The sequence below is a fragment of the Neomonachus schauinslandi genome, chromosome 5 (assembly GCF_002201575.2).
Source record: "Neomonachus schauinslandi chromosome 5, ASM220157v2, whole genome shotgun sequence".
Lineage (NCBI taxonomy): Eukaryota > Metazoa > Chordata > Mammalia > Carnivora > Phocidae > Neomonachus > Neomonachus schauinslandi.
Window position 1 is genome coordinate 17,385,324 of NC_058407.1, and position 19,360 is coordinate 17,404,683.

The 19,360-nt window shown below is 40.5% G+C and overlaps 1 protein-coding gene across 1 annotated transcript in view; it reads left to right on the forward strand.

Moving 5' to 3' along the window:
* SLC41A2 (solute carrier family 41 member 2) overlaps window positions 1-11,170 on the forward strand; it is an 85,393-nt gene extending 74,223 nt beyond the window's left edge. Inside the window, exon 10 of the mRNA XM_021687591.2 lies at window positions 9,652-11,170. Coding sequence (XP_021543266.2) covers window positions 9,652-9,837 — 186 coding nt within the window. The 3' untranslated portion in view covers window positions 9,838-11,170. The remainder of the gene's footprint in view (window positions 1-9,651) is intronic.
* The last annotated feature ends 8,190 nt before the right edge of the window (window positions 11,171-19,360 follow it).

Here is a 19,360-nt window from a genome sequence, read left to right on the forward strand (position 1 = left end):
CATGGGCATTTTTGTTTGTTTAAGTTTGAGCTTTGTTTCATATCATAAAGCAACATATACTCATCATGGTAAAATTGCTGATAATCTCCACACTCAAAGATCACCACCACAAATATTTTGGTATGCTATTAAAAAAATATTTTTAAAAAGATTATTTCTCAAATTTACAATACATATATTGGAAAGGCATACAATAAATGGTTTTAAATGAATGAATATTCTTTTTCTTTTCTTTAGTGAAATGTTTTGCTAGGCAACCTGCAGAAAGGCCTACTACCTGAAAGGGAGATGGTATAGAAGCAGGGCGATCTCAGGCTATGGGCAGAGGGAGAAGGGGGGGCACCTAAGTTGCTCAGGGCCTGGTCTCCGCCACCTGCATCTTTCCCTAATATTCTATAGATACTAGCAGTGTTAAAGTAATTTACCTCAGTAGGAGAAAATCAATAAATGTTCATTTCCTATAGCTATTTACATATGTTTTATTTCTATCTTTATTCCCCTTCTTATTAGAAACTAAGAAACATCTTATTTTGCTTGACTTTTTTTATTTTAATTTCAGGTTGTCATTTCCTAATGTTAAGTGACATTAATTATCACTGGCTCTTTGCATGATTGGAACAGAATGACATGGTCAGACGAGGGAGCGATCAATGGTGGGATTAACTGGGCCAGGGTAAATGAACACCCAGCCAAAAATTATGTTTTTTAAAAATTTTAATTATATATTAAATATTGAATAGATTGAACAATGACACACACAAGGTATGAAGAATAATAATTCAGTGAACACCAGGACACTCACTAGTCAGCTTAAGAAATAGAATACTACCAGTATCTTAGTATCTGTACCTTTTAAGCTACACATTCTAAAAGTTTCTTTTGGACAGAAGGTCTTTTTTTTTTTTTTTTAAAGATTTTATTTATTTATTTGACACAGAGAGAGGGAGAGAATGTGCACAAGCAGGGGGAGCGGGAGAGGGAGAAGCAGGCTCTCCACTGAGCAGGGAGCCTGATGTGGGGCTCGATCCCAGGACCCTGGGCTCATGACCTGAGCTGAAGGCAGACGCTTAACCAACTGAGCCACTCAGACGCCCCCGGACAGAAGGTCTTCACCATTTTTGTGCCGTGGACTCCTTAGGAATGTTATGGGCTCCTTCTCAAAATAAGGTTTATTCATTTCCCACCTTCCTCCACCTGCCGCCTTACAAAAATAGTTCAGACCAAAGAAAAGTTGCTTTTATTTAAATATCAGGAGTAGATTGAATTCCTGTTGACTGATAATCCTAAATTCTTCTGAGCAAACATTTATATATTCGATTTTAATGAATAGGGTTTCTAGTCTGGAAACTGGATTAGGGAAGCATATTTTTATAGGGGAAATAAATTCAGCCTTTGTAAGTTAGGAGTTTGGAAGAACTGTACTAATTTGCTACTCCTGGTGTTTATTTGCATCATATTTCTAAGCCTTCCTTCCCTGAAGAATCGTCTTTTTTGCACAATACACACGGCCATGACTGGCATTCAGGACACTGAGGGAATGCTAGTACACAGGAATGTTGATTCTAGCTCTAAGAAGGAGCTGACCAAGAGAACCAGTATCGCCCAAAGCAAATATATATTTTTGTACTTTGGATATTTATTTAAATTCCAAGCATTACATCTAGAACATGCAGAACAGGCTACCAAAGGTGCCTTTTCAGAAGGTGTATTTACCTAAAGAATTTATGCATATTTCATTAAAACCAAACCGACGATGTAAAAACACGGTCTACCCTTGGTTTGATTTCAATGTGTTTTTGCAGTGAAAAGCATGCATTCCTTAAATAATCATTTAGTTTTTTTAAAAATAAAACATGTTGCATTAAGAAGTATCTGATATTTATTGTGATTTTACTAATTCATTACTCTATGTTCCAAAGAAACACTGAAATCCTTTGTTAACTTGCAAAAAAAATAATAAATTGAAACCTGAGTGAACTTTAAGTCATCCTAATACCTTTAAAAAGAAATTGCATGGGAAGGGAGCTTAAATCCAATTAATGGAGTAAGAATGTGGGGGAGGGAGGGGGTGGGAGAAGACACGCAAGAGTGAGGCAAGTAATCGCTACGTAGTTCATGGCAACAAATTTCTTACCTTTGTACTCCAGAGCTAGAAAAGACTGTGAAGACATAAATTCATCTATTTTAAAGAAGCCTCAACTAAGGATCAGAGAGAAAAGTCACGTTGGTTAGTGAGTGTTAGAAACCAGTGTTCACACTTCCATTCCAACCTTTTTTTTTTTTAAGATTCTATTTGAGAGAGAGGGGAAGAAAGAGGGAGCGAGCATGAGTGGGGGGAGGAGCAGAGGGAGAAGCAGACTCCCAAACAGACTCCCCTCTGAGCAAAGAGCCCCACATGGGGCTCCATCCCAGGACCCTGAGATCATGACCTGCACTGAAGCCAAGAGCCAGCCGCTCGACCAACTGAGCCACCCAGGTGCTCCCAATAACCTTTTAAATAAAGACCATAGATTCAGCATAATAACGGATGAACAATGAGGGTGGCATTAATATTTATTGAGTCCTGACTGTGTACAGATACTTGCTTAACCGTTTACATATATAATTTAATTTCTGCAACCCGCAGGTAAGTAATGGATATCTCATTGAGAAGATAAGGAAGACTTGAGGGTTTATTCACTTGTTGACAGTAACACAGTCATTCAGTGGTAGAGCCCATTCAGCAACACACATTTGTTTCAGGCTTATCATGGATAAGTGTTTTGCTAGAAACGAAGAGATAAGTAGAAAGATGACATCGCTTTCTCCTTCCAGAGATTTCTACGTGAGATCCCTGGAACCTAACATGTCAGATGTACATGTTAGATCAATAGCTTTCAAATGTTCTTGACCACAGCACTCAGTAAGAAATACGTTTAGGGGTGCCTGGGTGGCTCAGTCAATTAATCCGACTCTTGATTTCAGCTCAGGTCATGATCTCAGAGATGTGAGAGGGAGTGAGCCCGTGTTGGGCTCCACACTGGGCATGGAGCCTGCTTAATTTTCTCTCTCCCCCCTCCCCTCCCTTCTCTAAAAAAAAAAAAGAAGAAGAAGAAAAGAAATATGTTTATACTGAAACTAATGCACACATATATAAATAAAATATATAAATACGTGTAATTTCATAGCTGAAACAAAAGTTGTATGAAATATCCTTATTAGCATGCTAATACTTTCTATTCTAACCCTGTTGTATTCTGTTTTATTCTGTTTCATTTTTTAAAAGACTAGTTATGTTAAATTGATTTGATTCATGGGTCACATATTGAAAAAAGATACGGTATATATATGTTTTAAAAAGTTCTTTTATGTGTGTGTATAAAAAACTAGATACTACTGTTCCTCCAGGGCAACTCTAGCTGCTGCTTCTGTTATTTTATCTCTGTGTTGTACTTGGATTGCTAATTTTGCTTTCTTAATTTAAGAAATTATCTATGGACTGTTAGTTATGGTAGATGAGGATCTAGCCATCTTACCCCATGCCTCATTTCCCCAACTTTCTTCCTCCTAATATAGGAAGTCTCAATTTTTATTTAATGAATAAGTATTGTTTATATTCTATGACTATAAATATCATTTATCACAGAGCCAAGTCATGCATTATAATTATATTTTCTTTCTTTTTTTAATTTATTTTCTTTCTTTTTATCTCTCTCTGGTTTTTGTTTTTGTTTTGTTTTTTTTTCCTAGAGATAATTGCCCTGTTTTTTCACTGGCATAGTTTCCTATATAACAATCCTTAATTTTTTCCCAAGTGCTCCATCACAGCTGTCACACATCTATACTTAGTTTTTTGCCCCGAAACTCTGTTATATCAGATAATTTGCCATTTGCCTTGATCGTGGAGATCAAGTTTCATTTCCAGTGTTCTCCATCCACCTGCTGTGTCTAGACTCTGGCTCCCCAGCCCACTGAACGGCTCTCATCCCAGAGCCTTCTTCCCTCACTGCTCTCTTCGGTTGACTCTTCTATTTCTCCATCCCCATTCCATCTCTCTCTCGGTTCTCCCCTCATTTTGCATCAACACATTTTCAAGAAAGTTCCAAAGAAAGAGAATGTGGGAGAAAACTTCCTGAGTGCATGCGTGTCTTAAAATGCTATAGTTTTACCCTCAACACTTGGGTGATGAATTGACTGGGCACAGGATTAGGGATTAGAAATACCTTTCTCTCAGGATTTTGAAGGCGTTGCTTCCTTGTCTCCCAGTGCTGCTATTGGGAAAGTCAAGTACTTGTTCCTTCATGTAGGACCTGTTATTTATTTATTAATTTTTTTTATTTGAGAGAGAGAGAAAGAGAAAGGGAGCACCAGGGTGGGGAGGGGCAGAGGGAGAAGCTGACTCCCTGCTGGTCAGGAAGCCTGATGTGGTCTCCATCCCAGGACTGTGGGATCATGACCTGAGCCATCCAAGCGCCCCTATTTTTTTTAATCATAGCAAATATTTATTATGTTCATTCTATGTGGCAGGTACTGTTGTAAGTATTCTGCACTATTTCATCTATGAGATAGGGATTATTTCCTCTATTTTACAAGGAGGAGATTGAGGCGTGGAGAGTGTGGGTAGCTTGGAGTAGAGAAGGTTGTTGACAGTACTCTCCTATCGGAGGATCGGGGGATAGGCCACTTAACTGGGAACCCTCCAAATTTGAACATCTGATGTCCTCTCTAGGGGGTTATACTCCTGCCTTCCACTGTTCTTGGAACAAAGCAATGGTCTAAAGGAATCCCACTGTTAACTACACAGACTTCCAATTAATCCTCATTCTTCAAACTTCGTAGTTTCTAGTATTTTTGAGTCCTGTGACTTTCCCCTTCAGTTTCTCCAGAAAACATCTCTTTATTTTCCGAGCTGGGGAGGACAGTTGCAAGAACAATGAAAGGATTAGACCTTTGCTCACTCCACACACAGACACTTAAATACCCCTTTGGCGTTAGCCCCAGCACCACTTGGTGCTAACAAGTCCAAACCTTTCATGGACTCGGCAGGGCACACTGACTTCCTCCCTGGGGTGTCCCCCTGGGTAGGTATTCTAAGAGGTAGCTCGGGCAGCCCTGGTCAGTGACTTACCACTGCCCTGGCTGCTCACATTTTTTTAATTATAAAATACTAATGTACAGCAAGTTATAGGAAATAAAATAGCCTTGTATTTACTACGCAGCTTTATCAACCCTTAACAAATTATTTAAGCAACTACTTCAAAATGATCAATAGAAACATATCATGTATATGGTTGGTGCCTCCTGTGTATCACTTCTGGTCTCCTTTGATTCCCTCCTGAGCAGTTATCTAAATTGGTATGTATCACTGCTAAGCATGTTTCTATACGACTGCTATGGAATGAGTCTATAAACAACACATTGTATTGTTTTTCACATTTATGAGCCTTACTGGAATCATACTTCATGTAGTCTCCTGTTGATTCGTGGAGCTCTTTTTCATTCGTTTTAGCTTCTCTGTAGTGTTCAGTTGTGTGACCTAAGAGTTAATTTACTCATTCCTTTGTCAGTAGTCTTTTGAGGTTATCTCCAACTTTGGACTTTGATGACAGCGGTGCAGTGAATGTTCTTACACATTTCCGTGAGCGTGCCTGTCAGAGTTTCCCGCAGAGCTTCTGCAAGTACCCCAAGATATTGGTCCTCTCAGTCCTTGGGGTAGCCACTTGGGACTGGGATCAGTAAAGCCCCCAGGCCAGTCTCCTTCAGCCACCAACAGTTTTATCCTTTTACCCACATTGCAGAAGGAAAAGGGGGGAAAAATCATGTTTTTACGTGGAATTGCTGAATTGAGGAGATGCCCATCTTCTAATCTAACAGAGATTGCCGAGTTGGTCTGCAGAGGAGTTGTGCCAGTTCATGCTCCTGTTGCCAATGCAGAGTTCTTTTTACCGAAACGGTGCTTCGCTGCCGTTTGATAACGTGGCCTTTAGTGTTAGACTCTAAAATGGGTTGGAGCTCGTCTCCACCCACGAGCTGTGTGATCTCTGTGTGATCTCTGGCAGGCTTCCTACACTTCGCATATGCCTTCATGCCCTTTTATGTCAAAAAGGGGTAATCATAGTCCGTAGTATATTCTAGAAGTACTTCGAGGATTAAATCAGTTGATGTGAACCTCTTTGAACACCGCATGTCCCTGTAAAAGGCCACTTTAAAAAACAATGTTTGCTATTACTGTTGCTTAAAAATTGATTTTTACCACTCAGATGGGTATGAAATGGAGTTTAATGTGGTTTAATTTGCATTGTATTATTAGTGAGGTTGAGCATCTTTTTTTTTTTTTTTAAGATTTTATTTATTTATTTGACAGAGAGACACAGCAAGAGAGGGAACACAAGCAGGGGGAGGGGGAGAGGGAGAAGCAGGCTTCCCGCCGAGCGGGGAGCCCGATGCGGGGCTCGATGCGGGGCTCGGAGCGGGGCTCGATCCCAGGACCCTGGGATCATGACCTGAGCCGAAGGCAGACGCTTAATGACTGAGCCACCCAGGCACCCCGGTTGAGCATCTTTTCAAATGTTTATTAACACTTTGGATTTCCTTTTCTGTTCTGTTGGGTTCTTTTTCTTGTGAACTGTAGGAGTTCTCTGTATATTCTCTTTAAATATTCCGAATGCTAATTCTTTGTCAGTTATATACAATGCAGAGCCTTTTATTTCCAAACTTGGGGCATGATTTCTAACTTTATTTATGGTGTTTATTGAACCATGGAAATCTTTAATATAAACTAATATGTTATGCATTTTACTTATGAAATCATTCTCCACATCAAGGTCGTAAGACACTGTCTTATAAAATTTCTCAAGTATTGCTTTTTGTACTTGAGTCTTATCTAGAATTTATTTTGGGATATGAGGTACGGATGCTGTTTTATTTCTTTCTGTATGAATAAGCATTTGTCTCCTGAGTAGGGGTCAGCACACCTTTTTCTGTAAAGGGCCAGAGAGTAAGTATCTTGGTTTTGTGGACCATATGGTCTTTGTCACAACTACATGGTTCTGTCATTGTAGTGCCAAGCACGTCACTTAACCTCTCTGACTTGACTGCTCCAAATGAACACTGGGGATAATAAGAGTGCCTATTTCATGAGAATGTTGTGAGGATTAAATTATGGACTAAGTAGACAGGAAGTAAATGAATGGGTAGAGTGGAGTTCCAATAAAATTTTATTTATAAAAACAGGCAGCAGGTTGCATTTGGCCCATGGCCTGTACTTTACCAACTCCTGTTCTAGATGAATCTAACCCATTCAATGCAGATGTTAAACAAGGAATTCATAAATTGTATACATATCATATATGTATGATAGATACTATATTTTATATGAATTTATGTATGTAAATATATATGAACTGTACCCTGTATAAATATATAATACATATATAATATAGATTTATTTCTATTTCTTGCCAATCCCATAGAAATTAGCTACCTTATCCCCTCCAAACTATTGTTTCCTCCTGTACACATTACTCACTCATCAGCATGTTTTTTTATTGAACCTCCATCTATTCCAGGAATATAGAGTTTACTGCAGAACTTGTTCTATTTATAGGCAACCCCAATTTTTTTTTTGAAAACAGTTCTGTCTCTTGATAACTTTTCTCCCACAGCCTAAAACTACCCTCTGAAACTGCGTGTTATAAACTAATGTCTCCTTCTTAATGCCATAACCTTCTTAAGTTTACATCCCCCGCCCTCCCTGCACAGGACAAATAGTTCTTGTTCTCATGGGATACTCTTTGAGTCCCACTGATTCTCATGGATTCAGTCAAATAGCGAGTGCCTGCTTTGTGAGCCAGTCACTTTGCAAGACACTGAAGATGCAGGGGGGAGCGAGTTCCTATGGAAATAGGCATCTGGAACAGAACACACTACCCGGATGTGGCCTGGCCCACCCAGGGCCCAGTGGATGACTCTCTTTCGTGGTCTGTACATTATGCTTTTATTGATGTAACCTGAGTTCATGCTGCTTTATTACTTTTCTCTTTCTGCCTCCAGACCGAGGCTCTTATGAATTATCTCAAAGTCAGTATGGCAGACATGAGGCCCTCTTGGGTTTTCTTCAAATGAGAGAATTTAGGCTCAGAGTGGTAAGAAGCTTGCCCAAAGTCATATAGCTGATAAATGGAAATCAAATCCACATCTTACCATTATTATTACAATTATGTCTAATATTGCATGCTTCTTCACATAACACAGGTTGTCCTGATGAAACTTTCTTTGATCCCAAAACAGTCTTTGCCAGGGAAACACTAAAAAGAAACAGACTCACGCAAAGGAAAATGGGGCTTAAGACACAGCTTCTCTCTCTGACAGATGTCCAGAGACATCTAAAGTTCACTCCTTTGGCATGGATACATGTCTGTCTCTCTGTTTAGACAAGTCAGTCTCCTCTCTGGTGAAGGTGTCAGAGCTAAACCATAGCACACAGAAGTTTAGAACTCGAGGCAGACACCTCACCTCCATGGCCAACGTGTTGGAACAACAAAAGATAGCAGCCCGTTGGTGTAGACCCTGGACCGGGGGTGGGCTTCCTCCTGCACACACCAAGTGCTCTCACTGTCTGGGGGGCCACAAACTGTCACGACAATGATGCTCTTAAGATCTACTAGTAGCAGACATCCAGTGAAAGCTTATTGTGTGCCAGTGACTGATGATTTAGCCTATTATTTTATCCTCGCGACATTCTCATGAAGGTAGGTGTCATTATTATCTCTAATGTTCACTCAGAGAAACAGAATCTGAGAGGTTAAGTGACTTGCCTGCAGTCGGCGAGTAGGTGATGGAGAAGTGCTCACAGCCACGCCGCTGTTCCTGCCAACTTGTCCAGAACCAGGGAACAGTGACCTCTCTAATCCCAAATTCCTTTTTAATACTAAAGGAGTTTGGGAATTAAGAGGATCAAAGAGAAAATATTAGAGGATTCAAAGAAAAATATTTATCTGATCGCCAAGTTCAAAAGCATTACCATGGTCTTCATATTCCTGATAGCCTAGAAAATACTTACATCTATCACCTTAGTATTTGAATTGCCCTTTAAAATATTTTGACTCTATGTCTATATCTGTGCATCTGTGGAGATAGGTCATTCTTCACTGCACCTCCCTTCTGGTTATTGTTCTTACCATTGACTGACATGTCCCTTGACAGGCCACCGATGGCCTTATAATTAGTAAGTGAATGGTCGGTTCCCCATCTTTATTTCATTTGATGCAACTGCAATAGGAGAATGTTACTCCTTATTTTAATTTTAATTTCCTTCTTTATATGTCTTCCTTCTTCACAGGTTTATCATATAGAAAGAAGTTGAAACAAACTGGTTTGGCAACTGTACAATATAAGGCTTATTGGGATTTGGGGGAAGCTTGAAGAAAATGAGACGGTATATGTAAAAAGTTGAAGAAAAACATTATTAATTGCGGAGATACATGGCATTTTTTCTTGTGAGAAGAAAAGGTTCCTGCCAGTTAAATATTTCTTCTTTTCAAGCGTGGTTCTTGACTTTGACACATGCTCTTCCTTTCAGAAAGCTATGGCATAGACTTATGGCCCAGTGGGCCTTATGTTTACTGGGCTAGGAGTGTCCAAGCCCCAGAAGTAATCTCTGGTGTTTTCTAGGTGTTTACCTTGCTGTGGATTGCTGACTGGATGGTCCATCACTTCTGGAGGAAAGGGAAGGACCCGGATAGCTTCTCCATCCCCTATCTGACGGCATTGGGTGACCTGCTTGGGACAGCTCTGTTAGCCTTAAGTTTTCATTTTCTTTGGCTTATTGGAGATCGAGATGGGGACGTTGGAGACTAATAAATCCTACAAACTGTTCTCAAGTCCCAAGGAGGAAAACAAAAGACAACCACTTATGACTCTTTTTCAAAAATCTTAAATCAGTAGTTTGACTTCTACCAGGGTAATCTTCAGTTGGCCCTGATTCAATTAAATGGCCTTAACATTTTTGTAAGGAATTTGTGTTAAAATCAGAATGAACAGTATTTGTGCTGCTTTTCATAGAATAAATGGTAATTTGACATAGATGTAGACACAGGCTCAAGCTCTGAAATTAAATAGGGAAGACTATAGGATGTTTACAGTGAATAATTTAAAAACCACTGATGTAGCAGAAATGTACTTTATTATTGTTTAATTTATAATGCCAGGTTCGAGAAAACCAAGTTCTACTTTAGCCTGTCTTATCTCACAGATGTATTGTCCTACAAATCCTGCTATAAGATGAAAGGGACCAAAACCAAGCCTTTAATAGTTTTAACTATGCCCACCTCCCTGCTAGCTGAGGATAAATGATCTGCGACTAGCTCCCAACCTGACTTAAATATGTTCTGCTGAGCATAAGATAAACTTACCTTTCCCTGTGCCAGTGCGAATTTAATTTCAGCTCTGGAAGGTCTTGGCAGGCTACCCTTTATAAACAGAATGACCTTGAGAGATCTTTAAAGAAAGCAGTGGGTCATTTTTGATCATTGATTTGTTGAAAGAATTTTGATCTTTTTAAGAAGACTGAATAGTCAAAACCAGAAGATAAGCTGGGCCGCATTTGTAGGGACAAGATGGTGTGAGAAATTGTGTGTGTTTGTGTGTGTGTGTGAGAGAGAGAGAGAGAACAGAGAGAAGGCAGAGAGAGAAGTGTTGGATGGAGAGGTAAATCTTGGATTGTTGATAGCAAAGATCATAGTGCTATTGAAATATTAGCATTATATAGTTATTCTTAAACACATTTTACTGATATGTTTTTGTCATTTGGTCCACAGATTTTGCTACTCTCCAGGATTTACTATTTATTACCTATATTATAATGAATGGTTTTTTCTTATAAAAAAAACTACCATTTAATATCACCATGATTATATTACGAGATTTCGAATGAACAAGTGATTCATTTGCTCTTTTGAAGAAGTCTCTTGGAACTTGTAGGCTTACCATTTTAAAAGAGAAGTTGGTGGGTTACTTCAATGATTGGTCACGTCTGTGCATATCACCTATTTGCACAGGCCTATTTCTACATGGGACTCTATCATATACACTGCTATGTTTCCAATATATTTTTCTAAAACTCTGACCTATATTCCAAAACTTGACCAATGCTTTAGTTATTCAATAGTTAAGCATTTTTATATCACGTATAGTTCATTAAAAAATGGAGTAGAATCTCTCAAGATCATCACATATCTAATAATCAAACTGTAAGGGGAAAAAGGTACATTAAGGTTGATCATTATGGTGTAAGTTGTGAGTTAGTGTTAACATTCTATAAATAGTACATTGTTTATAAACATATTGGGGAAGTATTCCTCTTACACTCTTTAAAATAAGGGGACTGTGGTGTAGAGTTATATATTTTTGCTTATTTTAAAACTTTAATTATTCCACTCTTCTGCCTTATAATGAATCTTCCAAGGCAGAGAACTGAACTAATTATAGACTTTCTCCTTTGGAGAGTTATAATGTCAAATAGTGAACATTCTTTTAAAAGAAAGAACGATTAAGTCAATGAATATTTAGCTGCAAAGATTTTTTTATTTAAAAAAATCCATAAATAATTTCTTTAATTTTATTATAAAGCATTTGTAAATTACTTATTTAAATTTGGGCTGTATGATTCATAAGCATTTCTATTTGCCGATAGATTTCTATCTTGATTTATAACATAAAAAAGTGCCCAGCAAACTACATTTTTAAAGCATTTACCGTCATCTTTAGTGCATTACATATTTTGAAACACACTCAAATACACTCTATTATATAGTACTCACAACAGTACCTGTGAAATAGATCAGGGAGATATTCTTATCTGTATTTTGCAGCAGAAGAAACTGAATCGCAGAGAAGTTACACTTCTAACATTGCCTGGGTGTGAAGTGCCCAAATCGTGACTAAAATCTCGGTCTCTGGTCTCCTGAGCCAGTTACTCTTTCTAGGACCCCCCGGTGTACCAAGAGTACCTAACTAATTAACTGACAGGAAATAGGCTGGAGCATCATGGTTTTCTAAAGTAGAATAGAATATTGCTACATCTTTTAGGGTTCAGACAGGGAAACCTCCATCTAATCTATCTTAACGATAAGTATAGCCAACTCTGAATTATTCATGTTCTAAGACCAAGGAAAACACAGATAAATGAAGACTTCAGAATAAAGAATAATGCCTGATTTCATTGAACATTGAGTGGCCACCACCTTCCCCGATTTAATATTTTCCACAGATGATAATAAGTAACTAGCATGGCTGATTTGAGTTCCGTCTCCTTTCTCTTTTGCTACCCAACCTTGGTTACAGCAACCAAATGTCTAAAAGGCATGTCATAGGGAAAAATAAAGACATGGAAAAATCAGTTACCAATTAGCTCAATTAATTTATAAAAGGGATATATATTCCTTTAAAAAATTTTTTTTACTGGTTTTCTGAAAGCCTTTACATAAGTATGCAACTAATAAGATGACTTATTTACCCATGACATAATTTATTATCAGTCTTATATAATGTAAATTGACAGTATTTATTTTTATACAACATAAAAACTCCTCTCCAAACTTCTTCCTTTCACTAATTTATCAGACACTTTATTTATATAGAGATCATCTTTTTAAAACCATATTTTTATTCTTGCTCACTAACCATTTTTTTTTCCTTTAAAAAATACAGTTTAGAAGCTGATAAAATGGAGACTTTACGGTAATGTCTCTTCTGGGAGACATCAAAAGTTCCTCATCATGCACTATCAGTGATGTAGCCAAATGAAATACATTTTAAGAAGTCTTTCAGTAATTGGGCTTCCTTGCCTTATAATGTATCTATGGTATTGTATACCCATTTATAATGGGCATCTGCTATCTTCAAATTGTTGTAAGCTCAAATAAGAATAAAATGTAAGAAATACAGCCTTGTTGTGCTTCTTGATAAACTAGGTGGGCATCAAGCCTGTGTGGAACTCACATAGAAGAGAATGGAATGATCTATGGATATTTGTTGTATTGATGAGTATAATAAACCAGGCTCTGACCATACCTCCACCTCTAAACCATTGCTTTAGCACTTCTTCACTGTTGAGCACTCCTCTCATTTTCAGCTTCGATTCCTAGGTCCATTAGTCCACGCATCCTCAGCTGCCTCCTTCAGACTCACCAGAGAGCTCTGGTTAAACACAGCCCCTGCTTTGCCGGTGCTCGAGCAGCTAAATATGGCTCACGAAAGACACAGGACTGGGGTGCCTGGGTGGCTCAGTCGTTAAGCGTCTGCCTTCGGCTCAGGTCATGATCCCAGAGTCCTGGGATCAAGCCCCGCGTCGGGCTCTCTGCTCCGCGGGAAGCCTGCTTCTCCCTCTCCCACTCCCCCTGCTTGTGTTCCCTCTCTCGCTGTGTCTCTCTCTGTCAAATAAATAAATAAAAAATCTTTAAAAAAAAAAAAAAAAGACACAGGACTGCTCGGACAGATCTTTGAATTTATCACCTCAGGCATCAGGTTAACCCCCACTGCCCAGCAGCCTACTGTATTTCTCTTAATCACTTCACTCTCTGAAGATCAGGCCTTTGTCTCTAACACTGTACTGAAAGTATATTTGTCAAGGTCACCAAGAGTCTCTGTGTTGCCAAATCCAGTGATCAGTTGTCAGAATTCTTACCTTATTCGGTCTCTACAAGTATTTGAAGGTCTCTTTTCTCCTTGAAATGCTTTCTTCATTTAGCTTCCCAAAAAACCCCCTTTGCCTTTTGCTTTCTTTTCTGCATCACTGAAAGCCCCGTGTCTGTCTTGCTGGTTTGTCTGTCTTGCTGGTGGTTCCTCCTCAATCTCTACATTTCGGAATGGCCTATAGCTCAGTTTTGATGACCTCTTTATCTACTCTTTCTAGGTGACCACATTCACCCATTGTTTCAAATGCCATCTGTAGCGATTATTCCCAAATTTATTTCTCCAGCCCAGGCCCCTCACCTGCGTTCCAGACCTCTACGTCCACATGCCTGCTGGACAACCCCACTTGAACCACTCTGAGGTATCTCAAATATTTGAACAACACTAGCAACCACTTAACCTGACTGACGCATATAGACCACCGTATCAAACAACCACAGAATAAACGTTAAGGGCTAATCTCCTTAATACATATAAAGAGCTTCTATAAACCAGAAGAAAGAGACCAACAATCCAATAGTAAAATAGCCAAAGACATAATTCATTAAGAAACCAAATAGATGCTCAATATCAAACTAAAAGAAATGCTAATTAAAATCACACTGAGAGGTGCCTGGGTGGCTCAGTCTTCAAGTGTCTGCCTTCAGCTCAGGTCATGATCCCAGGGTCCTGGGATCAAGCCCCGTGTCAGGCTTCCTGCTCAGCAGGGCAGTCTGCTTCTCCCTCAGCCCTCTCCTGCTCCCCCTGCTTGTGCTGTCTCTCTCTCTGTCAAATAAATAAAATTTTATAAAAATAAAAAATAAAGTTTAAAAATAAAAAAAAAATAAAATCATACTGAGGGGGCACCTGGGTGGCTCAGTTGGTTGAGCTACCAACTCTTGATTTCGTGATCCCAGAGCCCTGGAATGGAGCCCAGCATCAGGCTCCACGCTCAGCAGGGAGTCTGCTTGAGGATTCTCTCCCTCTGCACTGCCTCTTGCTCTCTTTCTCTCTCTCTCTCAAATAATAAATCTTAAAACCACACACTGAGATAGCATTTCTCACCTATCAAATTGACAAAAATTCAAAATCTAATAAAACATTCTCTTGGCTAGGCTGTAGTAAATCCTGGTGGTAAATGATAAATTTACCATGACAAATTGATAACAGCTCTGTAGAGGGGAATCTGGCCCATATCTACCAAAATTACAGACACACTTATCATTTGATCCTGTAGTCCCACTATTACCATCATTAGACCCAGGCAAGTGAGGCCCCTGCCCTGGGCCCTCTGCCACATACAGTGGTTGGGAAACTGGCCAGCAGGCCACGTCCAAGTCACTGCCTGTTTTTATAAATAAAGTTTTATTAGAACGTAGCCATGCCCATTTGTTTACATACTGTGTCTGGCTGCTTTCCCTCTACAGCAGCAGAATTGAGTAGCTATGAATGAGACCATATAGCCTGCAAAGCCTAAAGTATTTACTCTCTGACCTTTTATACACACAAAAAAGTTGACCCACCCTGCGTTAGAGTGCATTCCTCAAATTTTATTTCTAAGTCTCCCTCAGGTACCTGGGACTAGCCAGGATCAGCTATGTCATCCAGGCAGAGCAGCCCAACCTGAAACTAGTCCTATATGGGCTCTAGTTGCCGGAAGCACCTCACAGCTTTGTAAATCACTGCCCAATGCCTGGGATCAACAAGGGATGAGAATGTGCCCCAGTTCCCATTTCTTCTGTTCAGGGAGAGCCCCTTATATGGGGTCAACTAGATGCCCCCAGGAAGTCAGACAATCTACTTATGGGGTAGTCCCAAGGCTCTAGGGCTAGCCCCAGTTCCAAGAAGGCAACGTGGTGGGCCAATCACTCTCACTGGCCAGAATGACAGTGGGCTGCAGGAATGGTGCTGACATATTGATTTGGAGCGACTGACACATCAGAGGACAAGTTCAGAGCCCTGAGCCACTGACAATTGGCTGACAGCTAACCCTTGGACTTGAGCCTCAGATCTCTTGTCAGCATTCTGACCATGGCATCACCTCTGGCCTAGAACATTGAAGGGTGACAGGGTGGTGGCAGGTGTCCTTTACCCTGTGTGCCCTCACCGCTTGCACCCAGGAAAATCTCCCTAACTTCTTGCAGGCTCTGTGCCACTTGTCATGCAGCCCTCTAGGGGTGGCTGCTCCTTTCTCCACTGATGGCTTTCAAGACCACTGCCCCACAACTGACCCTTCCAATTGATGTCCTGTCTTGCCTCCAGTTGATGATGCCATGCTCTCCCAGGTCAGTCTTAAATTGTACTGGACAAGGAACAGCCATTCATCATGTGGATGGTACCATTCTTCTCAACCTGCTTCTGGACCCTCACCTAGCCTTCCCACTGGTCACAGTGTGTGGAAGGCAGGCACTGTTAAAGAAATATTCAATGACACTTGTTAATGATGGTAAGGCTAACCTTATTCAGGGACCTGCCATGGGATATTATAGTGGGGGAGAGAGATGGGGCTCAACTCTGAAAACAACATGGGCAAGTGGGGGTCAGTGGATGGAAAATTACTGAGAGGAAACATCAGGGGTGAGGGGCATTCTGTCTTAGTGAACCTAACAGGATTCTTGCGGAAGGGAGATGGAGATGATCAGACATCATCACCTGGGGTGTGGTGGAGGACGAGGGGCCCAATCAGATATCAAGATTTGATCAGATATCAAAGGTGGAGGGTTCTGGTTAAAATGACTTAGCAGGGTTCTTGCTAAACCCGGATTTGATAAGGAAGTGCACAGATTGACCCAGGAGAAGTTTCAGGAGCCTGACCAGAGTTTGAATCTTTGGGTGTGGTCAACATGGAGAGAAATCACATCTCAAATGCAATAACTACAGTCTAAAAGCTCAAGAGAAGACACGGTTGAAAGATGTGTTCTACATTTATGCTCTAAAATCCCAAATGGTAAATTTAACGTGAGAACACATTATTGCTCATATTTTCCCGTGCACCTGCGATGAGACTAGTGTCCGGGGCTACCATCAGCAAAGCCCAGTAACAACCTTTGAGAAAGTCGTTGGAAGCCAGTATCTCCGGGGGACAAGATGATGTGGCAGAAGGGGAAGAGCTGTCCACAGCATTAAATCACGGGTATGAGGGGACAGAGGCCACAACACCTGTACTGTGCACCTCAGAGGCCCTGCAGGTTGGGTTCGGGACCACAGCAATAAAGCAAATATTGCAATAAAGCGAGTCAAATGAGGTTTTTTGTTTCTAGTGTCTATAGAAGTTATGTTTACACTATACTATACCCTATTAAGTCTGCAATAGCATTATGTCTTAAAAAAAATGTATAGGGGCGCCTGGGTGGCTCAGTTGGTTAAGCGTACAACTCTTGGTTTCGGCTCAGGTCATGATCTCAGGGTAGTGAGATCCAATACCTTGTCGGGCTCCACACTGGCCATGGGGTCTGCCTGTCCCTCTCCCTCTGCTCCTCCCCCCCCCCCGCTCTCTCTCTCTCTCTCAAATAATTTTTTTTAAAAAGCAATGTATATACCTTAATTGAAAAATATTGTATTGCCAAAAAGCGATAACCAACATCTGAGCTTTCAGCAATTCTTAATCTTTTTGCTGGTGGAGGATCTTGCCTCCACATTGATGACTGCTGACTGGGCAGGGTGCTGGCTGCTGAAGGTGGGGGTGGCTGTGGCAATCTCCTAAAAATAAGACAACAATGACGTTTGTCACATCGACTGACTCTTCCATTTACAAATGATTTCTCTGTAGCACACGGTACTGTTTGATAGCATTTTACCCACAGTAGGACTTCTTTCAAAATCGGAGTCAAGCCTCTCAAACCTGCCAGTGCTTCGTCAACTACATTTAGGTAATATTCTCCATCCTGTGTTGTCATTTCAAAGGTCTACAGCATCTTCACCGGGAATAGACTCCATCTCAAGCAGCCACTTTCTTTGCTCATCCATAAGAAGCAACTCCTCATCTCTTAAAAGTTTATCATGAGATTGCAGGCATTGAAATAGAATAATAAAAGTTTGAAATATGACAAGAATTACCAAAATGTGACAGAGGGGCAGGAAGTGAGTGAATGCCGTGGGAAAAATGGTGCCGGTAGCCTCACTCGACCCCGGGCGCCACAGACCTTCAATTGGTAAAAACACACAATATCTGTGAAGCTCAAAAAAAACGAAGCGCACTAAAGGTATGCCTGTAAATGGGTTCAGTCTACATTTTGGTTAAGTTAATCTGTATCCCATGAACGACTCTGAGCCCAGGGTTGGGCAGAAAGTTAAGTCACACCTGGGTTGAACCTGCCTCATTGTGATGGTAGAACTAAAGGCTTTAAAGGTGATTTCCAGAAGTTTTTCTCTCCCAAAGGCAGTAGTCGGGTAGCTTTGGTGTGGACATGGGTCTCCTTCGTCTTGGTTCTACTTTTCTTGGTAATCAACAGTTGATTCTCATATTAGCTGAGAGCATTACCCTCGTCATGCACGCAGTGTGAGTGTGTGCGCGTGCACTTGTGTGCAGTTCAGACCCGATCGTCAAATCTGGACCTGACACTATGATTTGCATTAGGTGGTGGACGTGATCCAGGAGCACCAGGAAGGTAGCTTACGCCTACCACTGCCTAGGATTTGTTAAACAGTTTCTCTTGAAAGGACATCATTTGAATAGAGGACTTCCTTGCTGTCGCTATGAATATTCATGATACATTCATTGCAAAGCGGTTTTTAAAAATTACTTGTGTTTGATTCTCTAGTGCCTTAATGGTTTCTGCTAATAGCATGTCAGAAGTTGAATATGACAAAACGTGAGATGCCTGTTTATAGAGTGAATAGCTCATGATAGCTACTAATTGGGTTTCGCATAATCTTGTGATTTCATATAGCTTAATATTAAAGAGATAGGTTTTCTAGGCCCCAGTGAAAGCTGATCTAGACCGCGAGTGAAGTTAACGAGTTTTTATTAAGTGCCAGATGTGAAGGCGCTTCTGCTCTCAGTGCCGAGGAGAATCCAAAAGATGAAATGAGGCTCTTGTGGTCCATGGCAGATGATCCGTGAGAGGGCCAAGGGTTTACATATGAGGAAACTCAGCAGGTTTTGATAACAATGAAAACTGCAAACTAAATGTCCACCAACAGAGGAATAGTTAAAAAAAATTATGGTACACAGTTTGCTAAATATATGTTAAATACATATATTTTATGTATAAATACAATCATATTTTCCAAAAACATTTAATGACACGGGGGAAATTCTCACAACGTAAGTGAAAAAGATCAGGACATATGCAGGTTGATCTCATTTATCGTGGACTGTCTTCCACCACCCCTCACCCAGGGACTGGGGAGAAACAAACAAACAAAAAGCCACTTGGGTTTATCAATTTTCCTGCTCGCTTAATGCAAGGAAATGAATACAACGCGGGCAAAGAGAAGTCCATACCTCGGGAAGGAAACGAATCCTCGCAAAGGTCAGTTTTATAATTTCAGGTCTTATTTTAGGAAAACAAATCAGAACTCCACTGTAATCCCCAGGGTCTCCATCTCAGCCCCCACGAGCTGGCACCAGCCACCCATGAGCCCCGTGCTCACTGCTGCCCCTGATGGAGCCAACAGAAACTGCAAGGAGAACAGCACCGGGAAGGGAGCGCCCAAGCTGTGAAATTTGCAAGAGGGGCAGGACTTAGCGGGTTATTTCTCCGGGGAT